The sequence below is a fragment of the Salvia splendens genome, chromosome 4 (assembly GCF_004379255.2).
Source record: "Salvia splendens isolate huo1 chromosome 4, SspV2, whole genome shotgun sequence".
Lineage (NCBI taxonomy): Eukaryota > Viridiplantae > Streptophyta > Magnoliopsida > Lamiales > Lamiaceae > Salvia > Salvia splendens.
Window position 1 is genome coordinate 27,205,022 of NC_056035.1, and position 22,747 is coordinate 27,227,768.

Genomic DNA, 22,747 nt, shown 5'->3' on the forward strand with positions numbered 1-22,747 from the left:
CGGTTGTGGGTTGCGCTCAATTTAAGGTACGCAGTCAGTCCTGAACAAAGAAAAATAAGAATTTCACAACTTAGATAGGCCTAGACTACCTATCATGAAAGGTTGCAATGTCAGTCCGATTATTTCTAAACCTTATTGAAATATGATGACGTTGTTGTGGTATAGCACTGAATGGATCTAACAGCAAGACGAGTCTTTATGCTATCTACTGAAAGATGAGGTCTTGATAATTAATTTCTTAATCAATGTACGTTAGCATTGAGCATACGATATTGAGTATCTACTACTTTGACTTACCAAAGGTGCGGGTTTTTCGTCACCCAACGATCCAGGTATATTGGGTAGTGGTGATCATTATCTGGCGGTGCTAGGATTGCTATTATGTTGAATCGTGCGCGAGGAGAGTCTCATTTTATAACATCCACAAGAGGAGCTCGAAACAAGGTTTTATTATTCGGAACCTAGCTAGTTAGAGTTTGATTACTCTATGAATAATAAATAAGAGTTTCTTGCTAGGTCCACTCTTGGAAATTAAAATATGTTAATTAATTAAGTCCATAGCAGACATTGATTAATTCATTGATGTTTCTATCTTAAGCGCGGGAAATAAAATTAAACAAATTAAAGGAAACCCGGAATACTTGTAATTTCGGATTTGAAAGGCAGTGCAATATTACTTCTGTAGTGGCTGCTTGTAATATTGTAATATAAGCTTGTATTAAATTGTGGGTTCAATTTAATTAGTAAAAAGCTAGTTGGGTGAGGTCATGTCCAAATTCTTCCTTAGATCCTTGACTGGGCCCAATATGTGACTTAATATAAATAGGAGAATAAAGGAGACAGAAAACAACACTTTTTCTCTTCAAAATTTTCGTCCACTCCTTTTGAGAGAGAGAGATCGAAAATTGCTTTCTTCCGTGAGCAGAGTTCTGTCTTCGTTATTCAAGTCCTAGTACACTGGTGAGATTTGCCCACACAAATATCAGTCTACAGTCCGGGCCACCAGTCAGAAGATCTAAGGTCGAGTTCTGAAGATCTTCACGTGGAGAAGACGCAAGCCATCTTCGATTCTTCAGTGAATCAACGAGGTACTCTGGCTAACTACGTAGTATACATGTTTTAGGATTTATTTATTCTAAATCATGATTATAATTCAAGTTATGAGCATGATACGTGGGATAATTATGCGAATAGAATTTGTCTAAATAATCTGCTAAATAGATCAAATTCATGTGATCGGTTTTATTGATGCACGCTTCCGCTGCCAACCCCTTCACTATGACGCTTTGAAATTCCATGGGAAGGAATGAGCATAAGGCTATCAACAGTGTAACGTCATCCAAGTGGTCACGGATTGTGTGGGGGAAGTGGAAGTCACTTACCACCAAACTCGGGACCCTTTAGAATCTCGTCTCATAAATTCTTTCACTCCTACTACTGATTTATCTACATGTGATGCTAATGTGTCCTATGATTGCAGAACTCGAGGTCCTTCCCGAAAGAAACCCTTAAAAGGGGAACGCATTCTTGCCCTTGTGCACCCCCGAAGAAGAGGAAGAAAGGTAGAAAGCATTGGGGAAACCACGAGGACCGTTTAAGGTGGAGTTGAAGCCACTCCCAGAACACCTCAGGTACGCATTTCTAGGAAAAGATAACACTTACCACGTTGTCATTTCCGCTGCCTTGTGTGAAAAAAATGTGAAAAGTTGTTGTGTGTGTTAAACAAGTATAGGTCTACTATAGGATGGTCTATTGGTGACTTGAAGGGGATTAGCCCAACCACATACATGCATAGGATCTTACTTGAAGAAGGGCATAATCCTTGTGTGCAAAACCAACGTAGACTTAACCCTATTATGCAAGATGTAGTGAGGAAAGAAGTAATCAAGTTTCTATATGCAGAAATTATTTATGCCATATCAGATAGTGAATGGGTGAGTCCTACACAAGTGGTAGCTAAGAAAGGGGGGATGACCGTAGTGCCCGGGAAGGATGGTGAGATGATTGCCACGAGAGTAGCCACGGGTTGGAGAGTTTGCATTGATTATAGGATGTTAAATGCAGCCACTAGGAAAGATAACTTCCATTTGCCTTTTATTGATCAAATGCTTGATAGACTAGGGGGATATGATTTCTATTGTTTCTTGGATGGTTATTCTGGTTATAATCAAATTGCAATTTCTCTCGAGGATCAACATAAGTCTCCCTTTACTTGCCCTTATGGGATATATGCTTATAGAAAGATGTCTTTTGGCTTATGTAATGCTCCTGCTACTTTCCAAAGATGCATGATGGTCATTTTTCATGATTTGATTGAGAATGTGATGGAGGTCTTTATGGATGATTTTTCTGTTTTTGGGAAGTCTTATGATCATTGTCTTGAAAATTTGGCTAAGGTTTTGCAGAGACGTTTAGAAACTAATCTTGTTTTTAATCGGGAGAAATGTCACTTCATGGTGAAAGAAGGTATAGTTCTAGGTCACAAAGTATCTTCTGCTGGGATAGAATTTGATAGAGCCAAGATTACAGCCATTGAGAGACTACCGCCCCCATCCAACGAGATGGCCATGAGAAGCTACTTGGGGAACGCGGGATTCTATAGGAGATTCATCAAGGATTTCTTGAAAATCTCTAAGCCTCTTTGTAAATTACTTGAAAAAGATGTGAAATTTAATTTTACTTCTGACTGTTTGCAGACTTTTGAGAACTTGAAGAAGGCTTTAGTGAGTGCTCACATTCTCATCACCCCCGATTGGAGCCAACCATTTGAAATCATGTGTGATGCAAGTGACATTGCCGTTGGTTCCGCATTGGGGCTGAAGAGAGATAAATTTTAGAGTCATTTATTATGCTAGTAGAACTTTAGATTCTGCACAAGCTAATTATACGACCACAGAAAGGGAGATTCTTGCTATAGTTTATTCTTTTGATAAATTTCGAGGTTATCTTGTTGGGACTAAGACTATTGTTTACACTGACCATACAGCTACTAGGCACTTGTTCGCAAAGAAGGACGCAAAACCAAGACTCATTCGGTGGATCCTACTACTTCAAGAATTCAATGTGGAGATAAGAGATAGAAAAGGGTGTAAGAATGTAGTAGCGGATCACTTGTCTCGGTTGGAGCACCTGGTGGAGGGAGAAGATCTATCATGAGAAATCAATGAGGAATTCCCCGACGAGCATTTGTTCTTCACTCAAGCCACTATTCCATGGTATGCCGACATTGTAAATTATTTAGCAGTCAAGGTACACCCTTTCGATCTCACTCCTTACCAAAGGAAGAAATTTTATAGAGATGTTAGATCTTATTTATGGGACGAGCCCTACTTGTTTAAAAGGTGTGCAGATATTATACTTAGGAGGTGTGTACCGCGAGAAGATTGGGCAGCCATAGTTGACAGATACCACTCGTCGCCAACCGGAGGACACTTTGGTGTGCAAAGGACCGCCATCAAAATCCTACAAAGTGGCTTCTATTGGCCAACCATCTACCGTGACTCCGCCAGTTTTGTGCTCCAATGCAATGAATGCCAGCGCATGGGGGGTATATCTAAGAAGAAGGAGATGCCTATGAACACCATCATTGAGGTAAAATTGTTTGATGTATGGGGGATAGATTTTATAGGGCCATTCCCAAAATCAGGGGAGTACCAATATATTTTACTTGCAGTTGAATATGTGTCTAGATGGGTGGAAGCAATTCCTACCAAAACTAATGATTCTAAAGTTGTAACTGCCTTTGTTAGGAAAAACATTTTTAGCAGGTTTGGTACACGTCGCGCTCTCATAAGCGATGGAGGATCTCACTTCAACAATAGGTGGCTAGACAACATATTGGATAAGTATGGAGTCAAGCATAGAGTCACCTCACCTTACCACCCCCAAGTCAATGGGCAGACCGAGCTTGAAAATAGGGAAATCAAGTCCTTCCTACAAAAAACAGTGAGCACTAATAGAAAGGAATGGGCACTCCGTTCAGATGATGTGTTGTGGGCATATCGTACCGCATACAAATCTCCTATAGGTATGTCTCCTTATCAATTAGTTTTTGGGAAATCATGCCATTTGCCTTTTGAGTTGGAATATAGGTCCTTTTGAACGGTAAAGAAGTTGAATCAAGATTTCCAAAAGGCCGGTGAGGAGAGGCGCCTCTTCCTCAATAAGATGGACGAGTTTCGAATGGAAGCATATGATAGCTCGTCTACTTACAAGGAAAGGATTAAGGCTTACCACGATAGGATGATTAGCCCACGAGAGCTCACCTTGGGGGATGTAGTTTTGTTGCACAATTCTAGACTCTCTCTTTTCCCTAGAAAGTTGAAGTCCAAATGGACTGGCCCTTACATGATCAAGAAAATCTATGATAGTGGGACGGTTGAGTTGCTGGCTCCGGATTGGGACGTTGTTTCAAGCCAATGGCCACCGAGTGAAGAAATACTATAGCTGGGACAAGGTGATGGAGGAAAAAGTGGCACTTGAAGAACCTCCCAAGGAATAAGGAAGGGGTAAAAGTCAAGCTAATGACTTTAAAAGAGCGCTTTTTGGGAGGCAACCCAACGCTTCTTCCAGTTTTTAAGTTGTTTTTGTGTGATTTTCATTTTCTGTTGTATTGGAATTTTTTGCAGGTACTAGACTCTTCCCAGCGACTGCTGGCGCTTGCGCAGCGGCCAGCTGGGAACCCACAGAAAGTCTCTGGACTCTGCCCAGCGACCCCTGGCGGTTCCGCAGCGGTCCGCTGGCCAACCACAGTATTCTAGAAGCAAATTTTTTGGATTTTTTGAAATTTCGCCCGTCCAACCTCTACGCGAAAAATCTCAAGGTACCTGTACTGCTTTCTTTAGTTTACTCACGTCCCTACCGACTCTACAAACTTATTTTAGATTTTTGTGTTTGTTTTTGTTTTTGTTTTTGAAAATAAGTTTGGGGGGATGAAGTGGAGGACCGTGAGTTAGGTTTTTGTTTTTGTTTTTGTTTTTGAAAATTCCCAAAGTTGAATCCATGTCATGAACATAGCATGACGAACTTAGAAACACGCATGCTTAGGGACACATTAGACTGAGTTGCCAATGATATGAAGTTCTTTCATCTTTGATTAAGTATGGCTTGACGTTTTGACTTGATGGTTTGATAAAAAAAGTGCATAATTAGAGAATTGCGTGTTCGCCTTGAATCATGCTTTTACCCTTGTGAGATTTGAGCCTTAATTTATTTCATGTGTGATTTATCTGCATTCATGTATATGTTTCTAGAACTTGCTCCTAGTCTGCCTAAGTTTACATAGTGTTTAAGTTGATTAAGGAGGATGTTAGGCCATCTTTTCATACCTACTTTTATATCCAAAATTTTGACCATTTTCAAAAATTCTCTTTTATACGTTTGGAGCCAATTTTGAGCCTTTAAGCCTATTCTTTGGAAGCCTAATCAATGGAGACAATTCCTTGGATTAGTATAGTTATCTTTTGTAAAGGAATTGAATAGATAAGGGGAAATTGTGAAAAGTGAAAAGTAGTGTGCTTAATGTTATAAAAGTACATGTTGTGAAATAGAAAAATACAAAAGTGTGCTTATTCTAGAAAGGATGCCTATGAAAGAAAAGAAAAAGAAAGAAATGATAGAAAAAGAGAAAGAAAGGTTGTGAAGAAAAGAAATATCAAAGGTTTGGGAATGAGAGTTGAAGGATGAATAGTTATCAAAAGTGTCTTGGGTTTATATGAAAAGTGGAGTCTACTTTAATCTACTTGGGATTTTTATTTCTAGCCACTTTTTAGCCAAATATTCCTCATCTATCAAAGAGCCTACATTATAACCAAAAATAAAGACCTTTCGGACTTTTGATGCTTAATCACATCTAGTAGAGGAGAGATTGGACTTTAAGCAAGCCTATGGTAAACTTTGCATGATTTGAGTGCTTAAATACTTTACCTTATACACTTTGTGAATGAGAGAACACTTCCCATCTTGGAAGTTTGCCACATGTGAGTACATGAATTCAAGGTGTTCCACGAGTTAGTAATGAAAATACACTAATAATCCTTGTTTGATTTGATTGCGTTAATTTGATCTATCTATTCCATACTTTGAGGCAATTATGACGTCTAGTCCTTGTGCATTCCGTGCGTCTATTCTTGTGTCTTCTATGTTTTGTTCGAGGACAAACAAAAATGTAAGTTTGGGGGAGTTGATACGCTCGGATTTTGCACGGTTTTAAGGCCATCTTTTGGTCCGTTTTCAATGTCAAAGTTGCATTACATGTCCATTATTTGCATATTTTATCTATTTTGGTATTTTGACATGTTTTCTGAGAATTGTGCATATTTGAGCCTAAAAAGGGAGTCAAAATGCGAAGTTAGAAATCTGGAGCTGTTCTGCATGTCCAGCGGTCCGCTGCAACACAACCGGCGACTGCTGGCGCCCAACGACCGCTAAGCTAGTAGCGGTCCGCTTCGGGAATGTTATGCATGAAGTCAAGACACGCCCAGTGACCGCTGGAGAATGCGTGGCGACCGCTACCGAGAGTCCAGAGAGTTACGGAATGATGGCTAGCAACCATTGAAACAAGTGCAGCGGCCCGCCAGCTAAGAGACAGAAGCCTCGGAACAACCCACAGCGACCGCTGGCCAAGGTGCAGCGGCCCGCTGGGAAATAGCGGTGAGCAGAATCTGCCCTACTTTCTCTCCAAGATTACCATATTTTACAACCATTTTCCTTATTTGAAAAAGGACGATTTTTCCCCTATAAATAGCCCCCAAACCTTCATCAAAAATAGATCTTCTCTTTGCCAAATATTTCCAGAGCTTAAAAGTTAGAGTGCTTCATTGTGCAAGGAGTTGAAGAAGGATTCAAGATCATCAAGGCTACAAGGATTCAACATTTGGGTTTTATTGCTTTAGTTCTTATGTTTTCATTGTCTTCCCTTCAATCTATGTTTTTTAGCTTATTCTATCATGTGTAACTAAACTCATAGGATTCTAGGGATGTGTTAGTAACTTTTATTGGTTTATACAATTCCTATTTCTATTTAACATCCGTTTGTTCTTACTTTGTTTCTTCCTTAGGTTAATGGATAATGCTTCATGCTTGGGTGGCACATTCAGTGATGATTTAATATACATTGCTACATAATCGTGAGATGAGGTTGGCGTGTTAGATCCACTTAATAGACACTACAATTAGTTCCCTTTAAAACGGCACTGTTAATTGAGAGTGGGGACTTTTTAATAGTCTTAGGAGCTTTTAGGACTTACGTATATAGGATTGACAACCCTAACGTTTGTAATCAATGTTTGTATCGCATGAGCATAAACTAGGTGACTCGTTCTATCAAAGTAAGAACTGTGCTTGGGTGTTGTAGTTGGAATTTGTATAACCATAACTGTGAAAGCACATCCCTGGAATTCCCTTATCTCTATACTTTTATCTTCGTGTTTATTTCCAATTAGTTGTTTCTTTGCTTTCAAAAGTTCTTTGTTTTCAAAAGATCTCCAAAACTTTCGGTTTTCCAAATAGTAATTGAGTTTTAGTAGAGGATAGAAAGTCTGTGTTTGATTTCCCCATGATCGATATTCGGTACTAACCTTTAGCTATATTATTCCTACTTTGTATACTTGCAGGTATTTATAGTTCTAATAAAAAGTGCATCACTACCGCGACGCTGAAGCAAATAATCAATCGCACTACAATCGTTAAGCTGTGAATCACTATTCATGATGATGTCCGCCACCGCAGAACTCTTTCCAGCTTCACAGAAAGTAGCATCAACCGTCTTGCTGGGACCACTATCGGGATTACGGCCTGATGACCAGCCGCGGGAATGTCAAATTTCCTGTTGGGACCGGACAGGTATCTACTTCTGCCTCCATATGAACCTGAGGCAGAGGAATATAATCAAGATTCAGGAAAAAAAAAAGAGGATTTTGAACAAGAGTCAAACTTCACCTCGCCCTTTTACTTCAAACGCAAGAATCCTTCTTTCTTCGCAAAGCCAGAATGTTCATCGGAAATGGTAAATATTTATTTGGAAGGTGTTTGGGGCCTAAAGGGAAAAGGGTAGATGAAGAATTTTGTTCTGAAATCGAATTGATTCATCAAGAAACGACTGCTCATCAAACAATGAAAAAAAATGATTCCTTGAACACGATGAGTACTAGTTTTCTTGATGAGATTGATGAATCAAAATCATCTAGATGATAATCATGAAAGTAAGGCACCACAAAGGGAGTTAGATCACGCACACTCTCAGATCAACAGTGTTGGTGAGGGAGCAACAAGCTACTAGGCGCGAAATGGACTGATAAGGCTCATTTCATGCATTGGTTATGGGGTTAAATTTAGTGTTTTCAGTGAACTAACAAGTGTTTGTAAGTTCAGGTGCGTAAAAATCTGCCGGATCCTGGAAATGTATACAAGTCAATCGGGCAGATGAAAGTGGGGAATAGTGAAGTAAAAAGCACCAGCAATATACCTAACCTGGGAAAATGACGATGACGTTGGCAGAAAGCAAAAGTGAGACGGGGAGCATTTTCTAAAGGATCTTTTTGGAGAGCAAGAATGACAAATCATAAAGAAGGAGAGCCCTAGAGATCCATTCCTTAGCTATAAAAGGGGGCTTCATCTCAAGTTCGAGGAGTCCTTAGTTTTGACTTAGTTTTAGCTTACTTCACTTCACACATCTTGCGCATTTAGGATCATTGGGGTACTTCTGGGCATTTGTGTCGACTTAGCTTTGTTTCTGTGGTGCAACACCATCCCCAAGGGGGCTAAGATACAATTGTTTTATATTTATGTTGTTTTGTCTCGTTGTGAGCTTCTTCGTTTGAAGCTCGGCGACTGATATTTCTGTTCAGATCTTATTCCAGTTGCTATGGAAGTTTATGTTTTCTGTTTTATCTGGTTTCTGAGGCTTGATGTTGGTTTTTACTGATTTGGATGCTTTTCGCAATTGGTTGTTGAGTTGAACCTGAGATCGGTTGAATCGGGGTTGTTTGTTGTTGAATCGGTTGAATTGAAATTGAGTAGATATGGATCTGAACGTGGTTGAGATGGGATCGGATTGATCCATTGTGAATCGTGGTTTGGAGTGTGGATCTGATACGTAGTGGTTTGAATCTTCATGGTTATGGCTGTTTACTGTTTATTTCTATTTGCTCGACCCGGTATTGTAGATCCGGTAGTTTTTCTGCTTAATCGTAATGTTTGAAGTCCGATCTGTGTTTGCTCTGTTTCTATGTGCTTGATGCTCTGTTTTGTTTGTGTTCATGTCATATTGCTGAAGAAGATAAAGATCGTTGGTAGTTAGAGTCAGATCTGTTGTTTGTTTTCTTTTGCAGCTTTTTCTGTCGTAGTAGCTAAATCGAAAAATCGTTCCTACTGCTTTTTTTTCTTACGTATTTGTCTGACTGTTTTGGGAAATATTTTACTTGACCTGATAGTTCGCTTAAACAGTTCTTAGTTAATTTTACGTCTCTTTAGTCATGCATGCGTACGTGTTTTTCTCGTTTCCTAGGTCCAGTAGTTAGTCACGTGCTTTTAACTCTCTCGAGTCTAGTAGTTTAAAGAAATCTTAATTTGTGAGTTGCGTGGCAGCAGCCGACCATTCCTAAGTCCTCTAAATACTTGTTAACACCTTTGACTCTGTGCGATCGATCCTTACTTTCATATACTAGCCAATAGTATGATGGGTTAAGGTTTTGAAGCGGTAAAAAGTGCACCCAACGACCATTTCTGATGGATTTATGGTTTGCTAGACCTTGTGGTTTAGAGAATCCTCTAGGTCTGTTTGATTGAGATATACCTACGCACGCACTAATTTACGCACTTCATGGACAAACTGGTTGAGCAGATTGTAGAAGAAATAGTAGCTAGGAAGACGAAGTAGCAAATGAGGGGTGAAAAGTGCATTGTGAGGAAGTTGAGGAGGTATCAAGAGAGGGGGTGTTAAGAGCCTTCTTCTACGGATGTGGAGGGAGAGATCACAATGAAAGCACCAGTTGTTAAGAGCCTCCTGCTCCTAACGTGAGAATTCCATCCAAATTCACAATTGTAACACCACAATTCCAGCGCCCTCGTTTAAGGGTCGGCGGACAAACGATAGGGCTGGCGCGGAGGAGTCTCCATCGGCAGCGTTGAGAGTTTAGATCAGTTGATTAATCTGGCGCCCAAGTCTTGGGTCGGCGATGATCTCCGGAGATAGAGCTGGGCGCAAGAATGAATCTCGTCTGCAGCGATAGATAATTAGGGATTCTTGATACTCCACAAGTGGGCAAACTATAATGATTTCATTAATTGATTGAATAAGATGATAACACTCTATCCTATTTATAATACTAGAATAATAGCTTATGGAACAAGAAAACAATATATGAGAAAGATATAGTGAATCAAAAGATAACTAAATACTAAGATATAGAGATCGTATCAGGGGGTTGGAATGAATTCTTGAATCCTTGTTGGTAATCGCATTTGATCCGAGAGGGGAAATCTCTAAGCGCTTGTTATCATCGACTTTGTCCATTGTTTCGTGGCTTCCATCTTGAGATAAGGTGAATTTCTGATACATTCATTATTCCATATCTCTTTCATATCTTGCATTATTATTTAGTTGCATTATTTAGTTAGATAATTTAGGAATTGCATACCTTTTCCATATCTTGTTGTCTTGCTAGTTAAGTTAGTATTAGTATTATAAATAGGGCTACTCTTATTCTTTTCAATCAAGCAATGAAATAATCTATTTTATCTTTTATTGTATTTACTTTTTCTTTAGAATCTCACAAATTACCGATTATCGCAGAGTAAGGTTTCTCTGCGACTTTCTCTATCTTCTCCTATCACATAGACTCTCCGAATTGGATGTTGAAACCAAGTTTTTTTTTATTCTTCCTTACTATATTTGTTGTAATTTAAATCTCATAGTTTGTTGGTAGAGCTGGTGCTCAACATTTTGGCTTCTTGTTCTCTTTGATACATTTGCTATGTGTTTTTGTCTTTTCTGGACTTTTGCTCGACGGTTGATGGCTCAAGCTTTTGCTTTTATAAAAACTTAATAATAATAGTACATAAAATTATATTATAATCACAATCCTACATATTAAGCAACCTTAAAAGTCCCAAAAGTGAAATTATTAGTAATCCGATCATTTGGGAGGCAAAATAATTAGCTAGTAGCATTTTTTCAGAAAAGAATTAAGAAAAAATGATACTATCATTTATTTAATTATTTTGTTTTTAGTTTAGGCTCGCATAAAATCAATTTGAATAAAAACATTTTGGGCAAACGGCTATACTACAGTGTTAACTTTTTTGGGCTGAAAATTGAAATAATACATTTTAAAAGATGAAAGTGTTAGCTTTTTTGGGCTGAAAATTGAGATAATACATTTGGAAAATGAAATTGAATACCTTTAAGAGGACCAAATTTCCAAATTTGACTACAGCAAATATTGTTTCATTCAGACAAATTCATAAGACAATTCAAATTTGAGTGCTCCTTACAGTTTGTATTTAAATAATATACTCTAAATATGCTTATAAGCAACTTTTCGTTACGTTTTAAAAACAAGAAAACAACTAAAAGAATTACTCCGTCCACTAATAAACATCTCAATTTATCATTTCATTTATCCACTAATCAATTTACCATTTCATTTATCCACCAATATATGTCCTATTGGCTATTTGTTGGACGACAATATTATTTTTATTAATATTGTTAATGTTGTTGGATTGAATAATTATGACACTGTCTTATTGAATTAATTTTAATTTATGAATTAATGTCGTATTTTGCTTTTCTCTATGCAATCAATGAAGAAAAAATTAGAATTGTTAGTTTAAAAACGCAAGTGTTATTATTAGAAGAGTGAACTGAAAAAATGGACCATAAACTATAGGTTTATCTCGCCAGTAGTTCCTGAACTTTAAAAATATCTACAGTAATCCTTGGACTAAAGGTTTATTTCAAAATCAGTCATTTTACCCTTTTTTCACCCGAAAATGCTCTTTTGGGTTGTTGTGCAATTTCAAATTTTCACATTTTTAACTTTTTCAATCTCATACTATTATTTAATTGATGTACGAAATTTGATATTATTTTAAAATTATCTTCTTGTTCTCTTTGTCATCCTTCATTTTATTTATTTTTTAAATATCAGATTTAATTTTATAAAATTAAATTTAAAATTTAGATTTTTAAATATCAATCAATTATTTTAATAAAAACTATGAATTTATGTATTCTCGACTCACAGCTCTTTATATATAGAAATAAAACCAGTGATACTTTCTTCACCTACTGGTTCATCAAAATGCAGTTTTTTCAATTATCTGTATCCTAATTGATATTTGACACACTTGCATGCTACCTGTCTCTTACTTCATTTTGTTTTCTGTGTGTCTAATTTAACTAATATTGTGGAGCTTTATGTGGTGGTGCTCCCCCACTTTGTGGTAGTTTTACTAGTGATAATCAAGTTCCACAAAGTTAGGAGCATGCTTGTTAGCAAATGCTTCTCTTTGTATTCCACATTTTTTCAGTATACTTGTAGCTGGTGGGTTGCAATCATCCTATAATAATCAGTATTGTATTGATCTTGCATTTTCCTATGACTAGTTTAAACATATATCGCACGCTATGCCCAGCTCACACAAAACTTTTTTATAATAAAATAAATAAATTAATAATTTAATTAAAATAATTTATTAATATTTAAAATTCTAAATTTTAAATTTAATTTTATAAATAAATCTGATATTTACAAAATGAAGGATGGCAAAGCCAAGAAGATAATTTTGAAATAAAATTTTAGTACATCATTGAAATAATATCAGATTGAAAAGGTTAAAAATGTAAAAAGACGAAATTGCCTAGAAGTCCAAAAGGGCAATTTCAGGTAAAAGGGGGGAAAATGACCGATTTTGAAATAAACCCTTAGTCCATGGCCTACTGTAAATATTTTTAAAGTCTGAGACTATTGACGAGATAAACTTATAGTTAAGGACCATTTTTGTAGTTCACTCTTATTAGAAATAGGTCATTCACCTCTTAAAAGGCCTTATTAAATGGAGAGTTATCCATATTTATATAGATGAGCTAGGATCATCACCAAGTCGATGTGGGACAAGATTTAAGAGTTTTAACACTCCCTCTCACGTGTGGATTGCAATGACACATCGGAATTTCATCACGTGGGTATGCAAGAGAAGAGATAAAGAGATAAAATCCATCATTGACTTGAGCCGGCTCTGATACCATATTAATAATAGATCACTCACCCCTTAAAAGACCTCTTATAAGAGAGAGGTTTACCTATAATTATATAGATGAGCTAGGATTATCAACAAGTAGATGTGGGACAAAATTTAAGAGTTTAACAGTTATTACGTTGCCCAACAAAATTCATGCTATGCCCTTATAACAAAATTAATGTCGACTATAAAAGTATTCATTCAAAATGTTTCAATTATATAAATCATGCAAAAAGTTTTATTCGTGTTTTATTTTAATACATTCCATCATATAGTTTTATTCGTGTTTTATTTTAATACATTCCAGCATATGTATCTAAACGGCGTTTAACTGTTTAGTTATGTGATGCACAAATCATAAAATAATAATAAAAATTTTTGTATCGATACGAAACAATGTTAAAATATTTTATATCAACATAAAATAATTATGTAATACTCATTATATATTTTTTTACGCTCTCCTACGATACTCTAAATTCAAATATTTAATTAATCATTTTTTGTCCTGATATGGCAAGAATCCCAACGTTGTAGTAATAATAAACTATTGCTTTTTATAGTAGTACCATTCTAACGTTATACTCTTTCTCTAAAGTTAAAAACTCACTCCACTCCTTCTCCTCTCTCTCTCACTCTTGCAAATACTCAAACACATTGCAAACAACGCCTAAATCCCCATAAACAATTGAATTACGTCGAAATGGCCACCGAAAATCCACAGATTCCAGAAGCCTATAATTCGGGCCGGGCCGAAATCGACACTTCTGCTCCGTTCGAATCGGTGAAGGAGGCGGTGAACCGCTTCGGCGGCATGGGATTTTGGAATCCCAATTCTCAACATTCCTCCCAGGTTCTTCATTTCTTTATTCTTCTTTTTGTAGCAATTATATTTCATAAATTGACAAATGCAACTCATTTTTTTTGTTTGTTCACGAACCATTATTCTGAAATTAATGATCTTGTTTGGGTAAAATACCATTTGAAATAACAAATGCAGGTCAAAGATTTCAACTTTTTCTGAGAAAGTTGAGCCCCTTTTCCACTTTTTTCCATTTTTAAAGTAGGATTAATTTGCTTCACCAACTTATGACTAAATTCTTTGCACTATGCTTTAGTAATAGGGTGATGCTTCCATTCTGTTGCTATTTTTGAATGTCATAAAAAAAATCTTCAAGTCTAGTTTCCAATTTGGTTCTTGCAATGTTGATTGATTTAAGTTTTGTGAATGGCAGCATGAGAGAGAAGTGGTTGTTGATGTTGTCAATCTGGAGGAACAAACTGCACAACTCGAAAGAGATCTTTTTATGAAGGAGTGGGAGACGCTCGATGTCTTGAAGGAACTCGAATCGACCAAGAACGTAGTTGAGGAGTTGAAACTGAAGCTGCAGAAGGAGACGTCCTGGATCAACGCAGAATCAGCAAGTGAAGCGAAGAATCGAGCTGTTGAAGTGACTGGACACGAAGGAAGACACAAAAAGGATGAGATTGGCATTGGTGGTGTGGGCTTGTGCCCCTCGGAAGCTCCCGGTTTCATTCTCTTGGAGCTGAAACAGGCAAAGCTGAACCTAATGCGGACGACTACTGATCTTGCTGACATCAGAGCCGCAGTTGATGCATACAGCAAGAAAATCGAGAGGGAGAGGGCGTCCCTTGAGAGGACCCGTCAGAGGCTGTCTTCAAACACTTTGAAAATCTCGTGTTTTGAGGAGGAGCTAAACCAGAAGAGGCAGAAGCTCGAGGAGGTCATAGATGGCGACGTTCATGACCCCATAAACATCACGCAGAAGCTGAGTTCGGAGACGGATCAGTTCAAGAAGGTTGGGGAGGCTGCTAGGACGCAAATCCAAAGGGCGTTGTCCGAGATCGAGCAAACCAAGGCTCGGATTAGGACAGCAGAGGTCAGGCTGATAGCGGCCAAGAAGATGAAACAAGCTGCACGAGCGTCTGAAGCCGTTGCTTTTGCTGAAATGAAGGCACTCTCCTGCTCTGATGTAACCCTCACGTTCGAGGAATACTCCTCCTTGATCTCCAAAGTACAAGAAGCTGACTCGGCCAGCAAGGGCAGTGTCGCGGGAAAAACGCTCCTGGTTGAGGAAACATACGCGTCGAAGACAGAAATCTTGAAAAAAGTCGAGGAAGCAACAGAGGAAGTGAAGACAAGCAAGAAGGCTTTGGAAGAGGCACTGAACCGAGTGGAGACAGCCAATCAAGGGAAGCTAGCACTGGACGAGGCACTTCGCTTGTTGAGATCAGAGCAAGGCCTCAAACAGCGCTCTGTCCACAACTCCACCAAGTTCAAGAATCCGTCGCTGAGGAGGAAAGACTCCTACCGTCTTGATGTCAATGGCACGGGACTAGTCAGCAATGGGCTCAAGCACGTGCTGAGGCCGACTCCCTCAATCGGTCAGATACTGAGCAGGAAACTGCTGCTGACCGAGGACTACAACAATGGAGCGCAAGCCGGGAAACGCAAGGTTTCGCTGGGGCAAATGCTGAGCAAGCCAAGTAGTGATCAGAGTTCTTCAAGGAAATGTGGGAAGGAAAACAAAGAAGTGGCTACAAAGAGGAAGAAGTTTGGGTTTGCTCGGATCTCCCTCCTAGTGGCCAAGCAAAGCAAGAAGAAGAAGGGCAACGGAGCTGCAGGTTCGATGCTTCAAGGCTGCGTGTGAACGCGATGATCATGGCCGACCAACTAACTTAGTGTGGCTATTGATATGTATGAAATAGTTAGAGATATGTTGGGAAGGAGGGAAAGTATGTGATTTTTTAGGTAATCTGTGGTTGAATCTTTGATTGTATGTATTTATGTGCGCTAGTTGTACTACGACCAACGTAATTTTTTATGGCATCACTGATTCTTATATTCCTAGTGAACATATATTTTTTTCGTTATTTTTGTTGTACTTTGGAAAAACAATAGTTTAGTACTCCTTCTGTCCCACCGAAGATGACTCACTTTTTATTTTAGTTTGTTCAATCCAAGATGACCTATTACTATAAATGAAAATCTCTTTATCTCTATTTTATTCTCTATATTACTTTATTTTCTCTACCTAACACACAAAATAAAACTGCATAAAATCTTGTGCCGTCCAAAGAAGGGATCATCTTCCTTTAAAAAATGTTGTGGTATAAGAAGTATGAGGTTGTAGGAGTAGTAGTTTAAATACAAAATGATTAAGGAAAATAATGATACTCCCTCCGTCTCAAAAAAAAATAAGGACAATTGGGACGGTATGAGAATTAATGCATAATTGTAAAGTAAGAGAAAGATGGGAAGAATGGTAGTTAAAATAATGTTAGTGGATAGTGGAACTCATATTATTATTAGTGTTTAATGGTGGGTCCTAGTGGTATAAGTTGTAATTAAATTGATGTATATTGATAATAAGTTTGGGGGAACTTTCTATAAATGGAAATGAGATAATTTTGTGGGATGAATGAAAAAGGAAAGTGTTATTATTTTTATGGGACGAGGGGAGTATGACAAAATTAGGGTACAACGAAAGGAATAGGTTGCGGATAGCAATATAACTTAACTTAAGCTTAAATAATACTCCCTCCGTTCTTTATTAATAGATGCATTTCTTTTCGGCATGGAGTTCAAAAATAGTATGTGTAAGAAAAACGTGTGAAATGCCAAAAGGCTAGGCCTTTGGCCTTTCTCCTCCAAATGCATTATGAGGTGTCTTAATACCAAGACTCTTCATGTAGCCTTTCATATCCTATAAATAGGTAGGATTTGGAAGAAGAGAACACACAACCAACAAGCATTCTCTCTTCATCACTCAAGCATTCTAGTGGGCATTCTAGGAGCATTGTCTAGCTCGGTTCTCGCCTCCAATTCAAGTTCGCCGGAGCCTACGAGTTTGAGGTGCTTCAACTCGATAGGAGGAAAGTCGTTTCATCTTTGGGGACATTACGCCAATCCGTGAGCACTAGCCGGGGCGTATTTCGTCTTGCGGAGAGAGGGATACCTCGACTCGACTTGAAGAAGAATATAGTTTGCATTTTGTTCCTTTTATTGTATTTACTTTGTTTTACTTACCTTCCAGTTTTTGGTTCTTTTGTAATAGCAAGAGTTTGCCCGTCTAAAAGGCTTCAATATTTCCAACAATCGCAAAACGAAATGTTGTACTCTTGTTGAAATCATGTCGACCGAAGCTGGAGGAAACATGAAATTCAAAGCTGGAATAAAGCAACGAACGGTCGCAATGTCGATGCGCTATGGAGTGGTTAATTCCTTGAGATCTATTCTCTTGAGAATGATGTTTATCGTTTGTCATTTGACAAGCAAGACCAATTTAGATTTGGCAGTAGTAATTGGCATTCATGAGTTGATGAATATATCAATGCACATTTGGTTCAATATAATTGTGTACTTATTGTTGGAAACAATACTGTGCAAATTATTTGAACGTGTTGTTATAAACAACAAAGATCACGAGGTGATCGCAATGGTCTCCGACGTGGACCATGGTAATAATCCAAATGAATGGTTGGTTGATACGGGTGCCACATGTCATGTGTGCTCCGAGAGAAGCGTTTTTTTTCTACTTACAAATCTGTTGGAGGTAGAAAAGTACGCATGGGAAACCTAGCCTCTTCTAAGGTGGTTGGTGTGGGTAATGTATTCCTAAAATTAGGATCTGAAAAATTCTTACCCTTAAAGATGTGCTGCATGTCCCAGACATCCGAAATAATTTGGTGTCAGGCTCACTTCTAGTAAATCATGGATTTTCACTAGAATTTGAGTGTGAAAAGGTTATACTGACCAAGTATGAAAAGTTCATAGGTGAAGGTCACCTAGTGAATTTTGAGATACTTGAAGTATACTATTAACTTTGGTTGCATTACACAAGATATCCCCAAGTACTTGAAGGGTACTGTGATGCAAATTGGATCTCTGATTCAAAAGACTCATTTTCGACAAGTGGGTATGTGTTCACTGTGGGGGGTGGTGTTGTCTCGTGGAAATCAACGAAACAGACGTGTATTGCTCGTTCCACCATGAAATCTTTGTTTATCGCATTGGATAAAGCAGGGGAAGAAGCCAAGTGGCTCAGAAATTTCCTAGAATGTATTCCATGTTGGAAGAAGCCAGTGCCCGCAGTATTGATACATTGTGATAGCAAAGCAGCTATAGGTAGAGCACAAAGTGACTTTTATAATGGTAAGTCTCGACATATTCGTCGGCGACATAATACCGTAAGGCAGTTGATCACAAGTGGCATTATCTCAGTTGACTATGTAAAGTCAGTGGATAACTTAGCGGATCCGTTAACAAAAGGTTTAAACCGTGATCAAATGCATAAATTGCTAAAAGGAATGGGACTGAAAACCACATCTTAAAAGATGAGTATAGTGGTAACCCAACCATACGATTGGAGATCCCATGGGATTGGTTCAATGGGAAAACGAAGCTATACAAATCTAGTTGTAACACTCAGAAGACTTTAATCTTCGCTCATTCTTTAGAAAGCATTGAGTGTTGTAACCTGCACGTGGTAAGAGGTTAAGTCTTTTGACTTTTAATGATTCTTGAAATCTCAAGGAGATGCAGTATGGCAGGATACTCATGAAAGAATCACTTATGTAAGTGAGAAGTGAGGCCGCTTCGTGTGTGTGAGTCACTTATGAATTCCAAAGAGGTGTTCCACGGCCGAAACGGACACAAACGTGAGAACTGATGGAGTTGAGACTATATTGTGTTGATGCTATTGACTAGGCATACATTAAGGAGGAATAGTTCAAGGCATCGCGTCCACTAGCCCGCCGGTATGTCCGATAGTGTTGACTATGGAAAGTTCAAAACCACAAGTTACCTCTCCAAATACAGTACTGTTTCTCGAGAACTGAGCAAAGAGTCTGCATACATGCATTTGCGTCTGGTGTTGATTTGAGCTTGCAGCGCTCTAACCAATGTGGGGGATTGTAAGAAAAACGTGTGAAATGCCAAAAGGCTAGGCCTTTGGCCTTTCTCCTCCAAATGCATTATGAGGTGTCTTAATACCAAGACTCTTCATGTAGCCTTTCATATCCTATAAATAGGTAGGATTTGGAAGAAGAGAACACACAACCAACAAGCATTCTCTCTTCATCACTCAAGCATTCTAGTGGGCATTCTAGGAGCATTGTCTAGCTCGGTTCTCGCCTCCAATTCAAGTTCGCCGGAGCCTACGAGTTTGAGGTGCTTCAACTCGATAGGAGGAAAGTCGTTTCATCTTTGGGGACACTACGCCAATCCGTGAGCACTAGCCGGGGCGTATTTCGTCTTGCGGAGAGAGGGATACCTCGACTCGACTTGAAGAAGAATATAGTTTGCATCTTGTTCCTTTTATTGTATTTACTTTGTTTTACTTACCTTCCAGTTTTTGGTTCTTTTGTAATAGCAAGAGTTTGCCCGTCTAAAAGACTTCAATATTTCCAACAGTATGTTAAGGGGACGGTGCATAAAGTAAGAGAGAATAAATTAAGTCAGAGATTACTTTGTGCCAAAAAAAATGACTCAATTATATTAGAACTTTCCAAAATCGAAACATAATTCAATTAACGGATAAAGCCTCAAACGAAATTGTAATAATACAATTTTTCATAAAAATTGGTATCAAAGCATGTTTCACATGCGTTAGTCACGGCCCACCTTCATAGCAATAGCAGTAACATGCATTGACCCAATGTACATGAATTTGGACAGATAAAACAACACTTTAACACACTATGCTGCATGAATTTGGACATATAAAACTTCAGTTTCACATATTATGATGTAAACATCTATACCTCTATAGCATTCATTAAGGATAATAGTTTTTTTCTCTCTCTCTTAAATTTCACTTATTATAAATATATACTCTTCCTATTAAAATTGAAACGTTTTTTTTAATTATCCCATTAAAAATGAAGTGTTTCTTAAAATAAAATATTACCATCTCTACTTTTTTATCTTTCTTATTTTATTCTCTCATCATTAACTCACAAAATAATACTCCTTCCGTCTCATAAAAGATATCTCACTTTCCTTTTTTAGTTTATCTCATTAAAGATGTCACATTTTCATTTTTAGAAAAAAATTTCTCTCACAACAATATAAATATTATATTTTCTCATTCCACCTAACATACAAAATAAAATCTCCTAAAATCATGTGTCGTCTCACAAATGTGACATCTTTTATGGGACGGAAGAAGTACTTCATAAAATCTAGTGCCAAAAATCAAATATTTTTTTTTGGGACGGAGGAAATATAAATATAATATGTATAGATACTTCTAAAGGTCTAAGATTGGAATTTAAATTAGAATTGGAATTGAAATTTGAATTTGAATTCAAAATTTTTGATACTAATATGGTGAAGTGCTTCCTTAGTCGAACGTTCAAATGCTAACTTATCAATTACTACTAGTATTATAATTTGGTGGAGCTAATTAAAGAAAATTGTCGTTGTGCTCCATCCCCGTTTACTGCGACGACGAGTTTGGCCTGAGCGGCCCTCGCCTTTTGTCGCTCTTCCCACCACTCCGGGTATCCCAACCTTTTGAAGCAATTCTCCCATGTATGCTTCTGTTTCCCACAGTGGGAACACCACAATTTTGAGGTGTCGGGTCGCTGGCTTCCCGATCGGTTGGTGGCGGGGGGCGCGGTGGTGCGCCGCGAATCCATGTCCGATTTCACCCCCAAATGATGAATCGGCGCTGCCGTCGGCTATGATGAAATTTTTCTGAGCCGGGATCGTTTCTGCTCTGAGGCCATGTTAAGATTGGTGGGAGAAGATTTCTTCGTGTATATTGAATGAATAATGAGGTACACAGATTACATGTTTATAGACTAGGTATTCTACATATATGGTAAACCTAAATTTACAATAATTGCTACTTTAATTTAGGCATGATATATTCCCATAATATTCTCCTGATATTATGTGATCTTATTCAACAGGCTTCATGAGCGATAACTTTGTAAACATGAATGCAACAAACTTTGATAACTGAATAAATGGTGGAAGACACCAAATCATTGAGCAAAATATGGAATAAAAATGGTGGAAGACACCAAATCATAGTGTTAACTTTTCTTCTTATGGGAAGAACAAAAATATCAAACTTGAATTTTATTGTATAAGGTAATAAGTAGGAATATGTAGATAGTAAGTCTCCAAATATCATATTTATAGGCCAAAAAATAACTACGAGACTCTTCTATTATCTTTCACATTCTCACTTAGGATAAAATTAAAATTTTGATTAACGATTTGCTGCCTTTATTTTTGTGCATATTATTGATAGTTAAATTAGAGAAAAAGTAAAGTAGTGAAGAAAATAGTTTAAGTAGAGAGAAAGTAAAGTAAAAGATAGTCACTTCTATATTATTCTCTCTTTTATTTTAAGTTATCTCTACTTTAATTATTTATTGTCATTTTTCAAAAACAAGTGCAAAAAAGAAATGGGACATCTGAGACAGATAGTACTACTTTTGGTAATGGATCTCACATTCAACTTACTCATTCCACTCACATTTTATTATAAAATTAATACCCACTTATTCCCATAAAAATATGGACACTTTCCTTTTTCGTCAGTACCCGTAAAATAGCTCATCCATTTATGGAAAATTCTCCTCAACTCATTTCTTATGTACATCAAGTTATTTATAATTTATACCACTAAGACTCATCTTTAAACATTAATAATTATGTGGCTCTCACTATCCATTAACTTTCATTCTCTTCTCCGTTCCATGTTAATAGAGTCATTTATCTATTTTAGAAATTTCCAAAATAATTGAGTCATTTCTATTTTTGACAATAAGTAACTCCCTCTATTACTTTATTCTTTCTTATTTTATTCACCATCCATTTAACACACTATTTTTAAACATCGTGCCAAAAAAATACATCTATTAACAAGGAAATGAGGGAGTATCAATTAACAAGAAAAAGAAACGGATAACATAGTTTTAACTTAAAATAACAATTTATAAATATCCTTAACTTAAAATTACAATTTTATAAATATACTCAAAACTTTTATTTCATATATATGTATAAATTTAAATGACCAATAATAAGTATTTTCTCCGTCTGTCATTAGGAGTTTCATTTTTTAGCGGAGGGAGTAAAGTATATGAGAAGAAATGTGTTGACTTATACTAAAAATGGAATGATACCACTATTATGGAACATATCAAAATAGCAAAATAACTCCACTATTGTGGAACGGAGGGAGTATACTCTTTCCGTCCTATAAAAATAGTTTTCTTTTTTCATTTTAGTCCGTCTCATAATAATACTTTATTTCTATAGCTCATTCTCCACTAACAATACTTCAATCACTTTTTTTTTTCTAGATCTCTCATACTTTACTAATATCTCATTAAAACCCGTGCCCCAAAACCTCTATTTTTATGGGACGGAATATATTTTTTTGTCTCACTCTAACGGGCAAATAGTTGATCGAAAGGGTAATTTTGTAAAAGGAGGTAGAAGGTCCTGTGGTGTAAA

The 22,747-nt window shown here is 37.3% G+C and overlaps 2 protein-coding genes across 2 annotated transcripts; both read left to right on the top strand.

Annotated features, from left to right (window-relative positions):
* The first annotated feature begins 3,540 nt into the window (after positions 1-3,540).
* Positions 3,541-4,446, top strand: LOC121800904. The gene is made up of 2 exons (XM_042200393.1): positions 3,541-4,027; positions 4,124-4,446. Exons 1-2 carry the CDS (start codon positions 3,541-3,543, stop codon positions 4,444-4,446), a joined length of 810 nt encoding a protein of 269 aa, XP_042056327.1.
* Positions 4,447-13,848: 9,402 nt separating this feature from the next.
* LOC121798002 (WEB family protein At2g38370-like) lies at positions 13,849-16,140 on the top strand. Its single transcript, XM_042196811.1, has 2 exons — positions 13,849-14,098; positions 14,481-16,140. Exons 1-2 carry the CDS (start codon positions 13,949-13,951, stop codon positions 15,915-15,917), a joined length of 1,587 nt encoding a protein of 528 aa, XP_042052745.1. The 5' UTR covers positions 13,849-13,948; the 3' UTR covers positions 15,918-16,140.
* Positions 16,141-22,747: the final 6,607 nt, after the last annotated feature.

What these genes read in the sequence shown, in the direction of transcription:
- LOC121800904 (XM_042200393.1), top strand. Translation starts at nt 3,541, where the DNA reads ATGGGGGGTATATCTAAGAAGAAGGAGATGCCTATGAACACCATCATT. An exon ending in CGCATACAAATCTCCTATAG is followed by an intron (nt 4,028 to 4,123) that starts GTATGTCTCCTT and finishes AGTTGAATCAAG; the next exon opens with ATTTCCAAAAGGCCGGTGAG.
- LOC121798002 (XM_042196811.1), top strand. Translation starts at nt 13,949, where the DNA reads ATGGCCACCGAAAATCCACAGATTCCAGAAGCCTATAATTCGGGCCGG. An exon ending in ATTCTCAACATTCCTCCCAG is followed by an intron (nt 14,099 to 14,480) that starts GTTCTTCATTTC and finishes TGTGAATGGCAG; the next exon opens with CATGAGAGAGAAGTGGTTGT.